The sequence below is a fragment of the Hippocampus comes genome, unplaced genomic scaffold, assembly GCF_001891065.2.
Source record: "Hippocampus comes isolate QL1 unplaced genomic scaffold, H_comes_QL1_v1.1 scaffold63, whole genome shotgun sequence".
NCBI classification, from domain to species: Eukaryota; Metazoa; Chordata; class Actinopteri; order Syngnathiformes; family Syngnathidae; genus Hippocampus; species Hippocampus comes.
In genome coordinates this window covers 918541-927792 of record NW_017805987.1, presented here as the reverse complement: position 1 = coordinate 927792, position 9252 = coordinate 918541, and the positions used below count along the sequence as shown (strand labels likewise).

The 9252-nt window shown below is 44.1% G+C and overlaps 2 protein-coding genes across 4 annotated transcripts in view; both read right to left on the bottom strand.

The window, feature by feature from the left end:
- Positions 1-892: 892 nt before the first annotated feature.
- On the bottom strand, positions 893-2903 carry phlda1 (pleckstrin homology-like domain, family A, member 1). Its single transcript, XM_019891836.1, has 2 exons — positions 2202-2903; positions 893-1224 (listed from the first exon to the last, which is right to left on the bottom strand). The coding sequence occupies exon 1, from the start codon at positions 2738-2740 to the stop codon at positions 2243-2245; it is 498 nt and encodes a 165-aa protein (XP_019747395.1). The 5' UTR covers positions 2741-2903; the 3' UTR covers positions 893-1224; positions 2202-2242.
- Positions 2904-3617: 714 nt separating this feature from the next.
- nap1l1 (nucleosome assembly protein 1-like 1) overlaps positions 3618-9252 on the bottom strand; it is a 12193-nt gene continuing 6558 nt past the window's right edge. The window contains exons 6-16 of one of the 3 annotated variants that reach the window (XM_019891821.1): positions 8974-9066; positions 8703-8831; positions 8525-8596; positions 8282-8421; positions 8052-8197; positions 7952-7971; positions 7746-7868; positions 7108-7140; positions 6970-7020; positions 5949-5985; positions 3618-4686 (exon numbers count right to left, since the gene is read on the bottom strand). In XM_019891821.1, the coding sequence (XP_019747380.1) occupies positions 5980-5985; positions 6970-7020; positions 7108-7140; positions 7746-7868; positions 7952-7971; positions 8052-8197; positions 8282-8421; positions 8525-8596; positions 8703-8831; positions 8974-9066 (813 nt within the window). In that variant the 3' untranslated portion in view covers positions 3618-4686; positions 5949-5979. The remainder of the gene's footprint in view (positions 4687-5948; positions 5986-6969; positions 7021-7107; positions 7141-7745; positions 7869-7951; positions 7972-8051; positions 8198-8281; positions 8422-8524; positions 8597-8702; positions 8832-8973; positions 9067-9252) is intronic. The other 2 variants (XM_019891819.1, XM_019891820.1) reach the window with 2 other exon arrangements.

Genomic DNA, 9252 nt, shown 5'->3' with positions numbered 1-9252 from the left:
ATTATTATTTAACTGGCAATGCCATCGTGCACTCTCCACGGCCATATTATTTATTTTTAAAAAAGTCAAGCTCGTAGTTGCTGTTTTAGATCACAAAAACAAAATGTGAATACGGCACTTTTCAAAATATCACCTATGCTACTTGTTCTATCTCGTTAAATTAGTTGAAAACTTTGTCATTAGGAGGAACACTGAGTGAGTGCACCAATTAGAGAGCCCACATTAAGTTCTATTAGCTCGTTATTTGGAAAAAAAAACAAAGGTTTGAAATTAGCTTGGCCTTGCCAAACAACGAGCCAATGTGTTAGCTATAAAATATAAACAAAAATGTTTGAACTACTAAGTTTAAAATGCCATTATGAACAAAATCTCCAAATAGTATTTAACAAAAACACATTTGCGGGGCCATGTACGCGTAATGCTAATGACGGGGAAAGCAAAATGCTAAACGCAGCAGCAGCAGCGTGTAGGTTAGCGCCAGGTTAACCCTAAAAACAAGAAATAGTTCACATATGGAAAGTGTGAACTCGCATGACACGTCTGATTCTTGTGAAAAGGGCGTTTTGTCAGATAAGCTAACAGGCTTACTGCTAGCATCAGAGCTCGGCCATGTTGCGCGTGACTGGCTTTAACAACAATTAAAATGGCAGCTCCTTTTATCAGATATAATAACTCCACTCCTGACACCCCCCCTGACCCCTTTCTGACCCGCTCTGTATATCAGATATAATAACTCCACTCCTGACACCCCCCCCCCACACCCCCTTTCTGACCCGCTCTGTCGCTATAACATAATCGACAAACATTAAGTACAGATTTAAGACTTCTATACAGGCTAACGTGGCTAATTATCCTGTTCGTTAAAACAAGCAAAATGGCGTCTGGAAATGAATCTTTGGTTTGATGATTCCGACCAACCTGTTAATAAGACAACAACAGTACAAATAAAGGCTTCCTTCCAATAAATGGACTTGCCGTTGAACACAGTCATAGAAAAAAAAGATATATACACGTCTAATAAATAACTGCACGGTCCAACGCACTTTGTTTTCTCACATGCTTCTTCGTTAGTCCATGAGTCTTTAGTGGAGGAAGTCCGTGTGTCAGTGGGGGTCAAAAGGGTTCCGTGGAAATATGGATCGAGTAGCGGAGCTTGTCCTGGAGAATTAGGGGCTGATGCCGCAGGGGTGGGAGTCGATATACAACGTCCAATGTCCAATTAACCTGTGAACAGAGTCAATTATACACATTGCTACAACTTTAAAATGAAAAGTCACTTTATACGTCCACTTCATTACCCAGTTCAATTGTCCAGGCTAAAAGGTTTCCCAAACTGTTGTTGGTGAGACTATTAATCAGGCTAATGGGTTTATTGTTCTTTTTAGCTTTCGTTTACATACATAAACTGGCGATGGGACTAAATTCCTCATTTGGCAGCAATGGAAAATGGAAAAATGTTAAAAAGTGAGATTCAACGGACGTACGGTAGATGACTAATCAAGCTTTATAGCAACACAAATAATGACTTGGTTTCATGTCGACACCAGCAGAAAAACTCACAGTGAAAGTAATTTGCATGTGTAAACACTTTGCACGAGTTTTTAAAAAAAATGCCATATTAGTATTTGTCTAGCTATAAATCCATCTAGGACAGCACTTCTCAAACATCCACACCAAGTACCACCTTAAAAAATAAATACTATCGCAGAGAACCACTACCACATAAAATCATGACATAGTAGGCCTAAGTGTTCATCACAATTGTGATGGGTTTTATTCTCCAAGGTGCACACCAAAAATTTAGAAACACTTCCCCATTCAATAGCATGAGTCTTTCCCCAAACCTGCATGTGATATTTTAAGCCACTGTAACATTACACCCACAGTGAACATTAACACTGCCATTAAATATTGGAAAATAAAAGCTGTGCTTACATGATTCAATTAATTTTTGTCATACCGGGAGCGGAACTCTGTGGGCATTAGATTCACCAAAATTAAAGAACAATGGCCACTTCCAAGGAGATGGTATGCATGACAAAAATCCGTGATATAATGTGCTGCACTGTTTATGTTTTAGGTGGTCAACAGCCAGGGACCACCGATCCAATTCACACGGGGATTCCCCGGGTCGTACCCAGACCGCCCACCCTGACCCTCCCGACCACAGCCACCACGCGGCTTCCGCTCCTTCCTCTTACCGCAAACGGCGCTCGAATGTCCGCCGGACTCGCCGGGCAGGTCACGCCACGTTGGGCGAGCTCCGCAGCGTCTTGTGGCTCTGACCGGGAACATGCACGACGAGTAGCTGCTGCTTCTGCCGGGTAGACTTGACCGCCAGGATGGCCTGTCGGTTCTTGTACTGGACCATCTGTAAGGTGATCTCCGCGTTCCAACCCTCGTCCTGCGGGCACCTGAAGTCGATCTCCTTCCCTTCGGACATGACCACGGTGAAGTAGACGTACTTGCCCTTGCGCTCCACGCAGTCCACGGTCTTCATGTTGGCGAAGTGGAGCTCCTTGACTTTGCCCGCGTCTTCCCCGCGGTGGTGGTGATGGTGGTGGTGGTTTTGCGGTGGTTGCTGCTGCTGCTGCGGGTGATGATCGTGTTGCTTGGGAGGCAGCAGCAACACGCCGTCCTCGGTCAGGACGCACAGCTTCTTCTTCCACAGCTGCAGCAGGCCGTCGCTCCTCTTCTCCAGCACGCCTTCCTTGAACACCTTCCTGCCGTTTTCCAACATGCTTACTCCGAGCCTGCCACTTTTTATATTCCTTCCCGGGGAGAGGGCAACAGAGGAGGTCTACCCCGTAGAGGGCGAAGGCATACGGGACGCGCAGTTGCGGAGACCTGGGTCGGTCGTGGTGGAAGTGGAGGTTGGTTGTGCTCGACTGGTTGCCCGAGAGGGGCGGGGGAGGGATCGGAACCGCCCACACAGAGAGACCCAACCCACTACAAAATCAAACAGCCAGAAATGCACGTGGGGCACTTTAATAGGTACATTTACTCTCGTTTAATGCTATTTTTTTTTAATTTGGCAGTTTTCTCCACTAAAACCGACTTACCAATTAATCTCTTTACATAATTGGTGTAAATGATTTAAGATGACAAAAAAAGTGAACGTACATTTAATTAAGGTTAGGTGTATCAACAATGAATAAAATTACGTCCAAAAATACTTAAAAATTGTCTATTTTTTTATTTGCCTTATCTACAAATGACCGAGCTAATTTGTAAGTTCCATATCCAAGACACATTGCTAAATTAATATATTTCTAATGGCGTCCATCATTAAGTACAATACTGTAGTTCTTTTCAAGGCAGAATTTTCTAATGGAATATGACGTTAAAAGCCAATTGGACCTCAATGCTTTTTTTATCATTAATATGGCTACATTACAAAAATTATTCTTGCATTATGAACTTAATATTTCCACTGACACAAAAGATTTATGTTCTTGAACGTTTATTTACATCTGAACGACATCGCTGCATTTTCTTTTTTTTTCTCCCAAATCCAAGTTTGTGTAGCTTGATATAAAGGCAAGAGCGCCCTCTGCTGACTACAGGAAGATGTTGTACTCCATCTGGACACGCAATAATCATCCACACGCGTCAACTTGGGACAAGTCATGTGTAACCGATTTATTCATGAACATACACATACACTAATTGAGTACATCAGTATTTTTTTTTTTTTTTGCCGCATAGCGATTTGCCGAGACAACAGCCGATGTCCTGGCAAAAATAGCCATCTTAGCAACTGAAATAGTTGCCCTTCTGATTTTGAACATCGCTCCTGTGGCCTTTTAGCGGTACACCCAAAAAGGTGGGGATGGAGGGGGCCAGGGGGGGGGCCTTGTCACACATTCCCTCGTTTTCATTCACAGTGATAAACAGGAGTTTTGTTGTCAGTAACCAGAGATACAGGAGGAAAGTGAGACGCTAGTGTGCTACGGAGTGTCAATCAAGATGACCAAGTATGCCCGCAAAGTGGTGAGGGAGGGGGGTGGGATCACAAAATAGAGTCTGAAGCACAAAATGGTGGACCCTTGTGGTAGTTTGTTTCATACCCTGGTTTTTGTTCAATTCCTTGAGTGTTTCACCAATGGACCCCCGATCGTGTTGTTTACTGGAATGTTTTGGTACAGGACTATGGACTCTACAGCTGAAGCTCAGTATAAAGGCCCACCGAGAAAAAAGATAAAAGGGGGGTGGAATGAGTTTGATCCGGTCTCAATCACAGCTGTTGTCTAAGAGCAAATACCACAAAAAGACTTCACAAGAACTAGTTTAGTAGTGAAGATCATGCTTTTTTTTTTAAACTTGTTTTTTTTTTGTCCTTTCTATTGTACAGAAGAAAAAAACAGGTCTAGTAAAATACTATATAACGAGCCACACGGCCCAAAGTATTATTACCGTGTTTTTATTAAGGTTCTTTTGTAACCAAAACCTTGAAACCTTCAAATTGTCTACCAAGAAAAATACAAAAACATTATAAGGCGGTAAGTTACTAGTTTTTTGTTTTGTTTTTTTATAATATATATATTTATATATGTACGTTTTCCCCTGTTTGTTTGTTGTTGTTTTTTTTTTTTAAATCAAGTTGTTAACAGTGCAGTTGGATCCTGGAGGCAGCGAGGCCACACTTCACTGAGGCTTGCACTCAGCTGGGGAGGCCGTGTCCTTCTGCAAGAGACCAAGAGGAACGCGACATTGAACAAAGCTGAGCAAGTACCACAGACAACACTTCAAACAATCCAAACAAAGCGAGTAAGAAGCCTAAAAGAAGCTCTATTATTCGCTTGAAAAAAAAAAAAAAAAATTGATGGCGCTGGGGGGCATGATGGAGTCATGAATTCTTCCCTGTATTCCATGCAACAAAATTATCCTTGCCAGTAAATGCTTGTTTTAATTGTTGAATTTAACAGAATGGAGTACTGTTGTAACACAATATTCCACCTTAACAGCAATAGATCAGTCGTGTGGCCGAAACACATCTTTGGCCGAACTTGAGTTTTTGCTTTTTGTGTGGGATAAGGATTGATCCCAGAGGCCCACCGAAAACAGCTTTGAATTGCCCATTGATGCCACAAGATTGTAAGGACTTTTTTTTTTCAATTAGAGAAGGCAATGGCTTGACTAAAAGCTTCTCCCTTCAGTGAGTTTTCTGTGGATTTGTTCGTGTGCTTAACAGCGTCTATTTAAGTAGGGGCCATTGCCAATTAGCTTGCGTTTGCCGCGCAAAAACGGACCGGAAATTTTATTTCAGGCTCATGTACTCGGAGAAACACGGGAGAATGAATAGCACTCAAGTTTTGCAGTCACAGCCAAATGCTCAAGTCGAAACAGAGGGTGTTAAAAAGCGTGCGTTGGCATTAATTAAAATCTCATCGTCAGGGGGTGGGGGGATGGGGCGTCCTTCCAGAGGTGATGGCAGCTGCTCAGTGAGTTTTCTGTGGGCGTGTGCCATCCACACTGGAGATAGATTGGATGCTGCTCAACTCTTGCAGGTTGGCAAGTCGGTGCTCGACAACTCGTGTTTTAACCTTGCGGCAACCAATTTTTGGGCAAGTTTGTAATTCTCTCTGGTTTCACGCACTTGGCAGCAATCAATGAGAAAGGGAGGACTAAACGCAAGGATGAAATGGATCAATGATGTTCCCAACACACGCAGCCAAACAACAGAAAGCAAACAATTTTGCCAAAACTAAAATAAAAAAATGACTGGAACATGAACAAAAAGACTAGCTTCAACAGACAGAATCCCAACAGGTACAAATGCGGCGCACACTATGGGTTAAACTTTGCCAAAAAATCCAAACCAATGAGTTAGTGAGGAGCGGGCATGGCAGCAAGACAGATGAAGAGCACCCAAAACAAAAATTAAAAAGATGGTGAAGGATGGGATGGTGGTGGTAGTAAGCCGACAGTTGACAAGCTGTACCTACCGGGACAGGGTTATTTTTCTACTGTCACCACTTAAACCTAGTGAGGAAAAATTTAAAGAGGAGCTGACAAAGGTATGCCCAAAAAATGTGACCGATCAGAGATGAAGACAACAATGTGTAAAGGAGAACGCAAAAAAAAAAAAAAACAAAAAATTAAAAAGCACAGAAAGAGTGTAAAGAGCAGCATGCTTGTGGTGTTGGAACTGGAAACATACAAGACAGTGGATGTGGCAGTTTTCTGACATGCGCAAAAGTGGTGACGAGGTGTAGTTGTGTTCAAAATAATAGAGTCGCACTGTTTTTGAAGAAACTGCAAAATCTGCAAAGCTTTTTTGGCGTGTGTGTTTCTTTTGGGAAAGCAGAAATGTGGAAAATTGCATTCAACACATGCAAGGACACCAACTGACCAAGTGTCATCAGGTGGCTTGATGAAGTGCTGCCTTTATAAGTGAGAATACAACCAGACCTATTTGGTAAAATTATCCATTGGTGGTTGGCAAACAAAATATTCATTTGTGGTCCTGAGACAGGGAATCGCCAATAACACCAAAAATTGGCTAGAATTGCCCGTTGCTTTTTTTTGTTTGTTGGGAAAACGAGTACAAGACTTGGCAAACTGAGGAGCTCTTCCTGTTTCATGCCGCTTCTCTGTGGCCATGAAAGCTGTCATCTGCATTGACATGACAGACCCCGCCCCCTAAAACAGACTGCCGCCTGCTACGATTTTGAACACAACGAAAAATATGAAGTCGTTCAAGGGATGGCGGTGAAGAGTCTGAATGAGGGTCACTTTAGCCGAGGAGCCAAATTAAGGCGACAAGCAACCCAAGCTGAAGCCATGAGATGCATTCGGCAGGATGGATTCTGTATTTTGAATAGACACGAGCAGTTCTCGGGTCTCCCAGTGGGCTTCGATGGCACTTGTGACATGGAGGGACATGAAACTAATGACCCCCGGGTTGTAAGGGTGCAGAGATGTCACGAGCGAGACATTGAGAGCTACCGTGCGGGGGGACCTCACCTTGGGATCGTAGTCGGGGTCATTCTCCTCGTCGGCTTCCTCCTCGCCTTCCTATAAGATACAAACGGAACCATTTGACGTGCGGCGCCGACTTCCAAGAACGGCGGCCATTTTAGTGCAAATCACGTGCAGTCTCACCTCGTCGTCAGCCTCCTCCCCCTCTTCATCGTACTGCAAAACACACCAAAGTGCCTTTACTACCGTGTCATTTTTTTTTGGGTCACCGTTCACTCATTGAAAATCTTTGCAAGCACCTCAAGACCTCAATGAACTAAAAAAAACATGATGGGATAAGAGAAAGAATACACTGAATTCATGTCGTGACTTGCCATTAATATCATTGAGCTGAATAATCTAAAACACAGGTGTCAAACCCAAGGCCCGGGGGCAGATGTGGCCCGCCACATTATTTTATGTGGCCCGCGAAAGCAAATCATGTCAACTTGCTAAAACCTGGACCAAAATTTTGTAACACTGTAATTTTGTGACTCTGTTTCCATCCACTGGAACAATAATTGAATAAACTATTATAATTGACTTGACTGATTTTGTGGTTTTACTGTCAAAACAGCCCTCCGAGGAAGACGTGATTCAAAATTGGCCCGCGGCTAAAATGACTTTGACACCCCTGATCTAAACTATCCCGAGGAAGTTCTACATGACATTTTTTTAAAAAAAAAAAAAATCTCCAAATGTGGTCATTTTAAAAAGAAACCTTGCCACGCCCCACCCCCTCGACTCCCATTGCTAAATTTGACATTTGAAGAAGCACTTACGTCGTCGTCGTCATCTTCGATGGCCTCTCCCGTGAAGTACAACACCGCCCGGGGAACGATGCGCTCACGGATGAAGTGGCCAATCTCAAAGTCGGCTGCCAAGACCGCCTCGGAGTCCTCATCCTGGAGAGTGATCGAATGGGACTCCATTGGCTTATGAAGACGGATAAGTGACATCCATTTTTTTTTTTTTGAAAAGCACTTACCAACTCTCCGTTTTCAGGGACTGTTGGGGGGGGGCGAGACAAAAGCACATGAGATCAAAACACACCACAAAAAGTGGGATTGTGGTGAGCATAAGCGTACCCTCTGGTGGCGTGAAGAAATTGAAAAAGGAGTCATTGGGGACCGTTTTGGTGATTGTCCTGACGGTGCCGCGGCCCTTGTGCTTCTGCTTCTTCTTGATCGTTTTCAACGTGACGTTCTTGCCCTTTGTCCATTCGATCGTGGAGCTGGCGGTGGCCGGAGAAACAGAACTTTGGGTTTAAGCCGCCAAAACAAAACGCATTTTGCTCTCGGTGCACTCGTTCACTCACCCCGTGCATGAGATGATCTCGGGTCCGTCAAAGGAGAAGGGGTCGCTCTCGTCGGGCTCCGACCTCATTTTGTAGGTTTTCGTCAACACTGTGTTTGTGAAGAAGTCGTTGGGCTCAAAGTGGAACTCTAACCCGAAGCTCTGGAAGGAAGATCAAAAAAAAGAGTGTGATTACCATTTCATTTTTTTCTTTAATTCAAAAAAATAAATAAATAAAATGTAATCAACATTTTGTATTACTCACCATGGGTTGGCCCGGGTCTGAGAATTTCACTTTGATATCTTGTAAATGTTTGAGAATCGGCTCGTCATGTTCCTGAAAAGACATCAATCACCGTGAGCGCGTCTTCTTTTGAAAGAGGCGGGTGGGCGCAGTAGCAGATGTCGGCCAGCAGAGGGAGACAAAACACCACCGAGCGTACCTGCAGCATGTCGCTGAGCAGGTCCACGTTTTTGAACACCGTCAACCAGAACTCCGGGATGCCTTTGGGGTCCTCCTTCTCCTCGTCCTTCTTCTCCTCGTCGAGCTTCGCCTTCTCCTTCATCTCATCCTGCAGCGAGGGTGCAGATTTGCTCATCGGCAAGACAACTTTGTTTACATTGTTGCCCATCCCGCCCCCACGGCCAGAGACGAGAGAGGAAACAAAAAAGAGAAAAAGGAGGAAGACGTGCGAGGATAGACGTCACCTGTACCTGCTTACTTACTGTCAGCTCTTCCTCCTCATCTGCTTTCCACTCGCATTCCTCATCTGTGGGCTCGTACACGGCTTTGACGATGTCACTCCTCTGCGAGACATTTGCCACAACCGATTCGGTCAGTTGGTGAATACAATAAAACAAACCGGCCTCGGCTTGAAATTAGCTCATGTTTACTTCGAGTTCTCGGCAGGTATTTTTGGGGTTGTAACAAAACAAAATTAACAAGAGTGCACCCTTGGAGGGGGGGGGGGGGGGGGGAGAGATTTGTGGGGT

Bases quoted from the DNA above. Each gene is read 5' to 3' on its own strand.
- phlda1 (XM_019891836.1), bottom strand. From the start codon at position 2,740: ATGTTGGAAAACGGCAGGAAGGTGTTCAAGGAAGGCGTGCTGGAGAAG.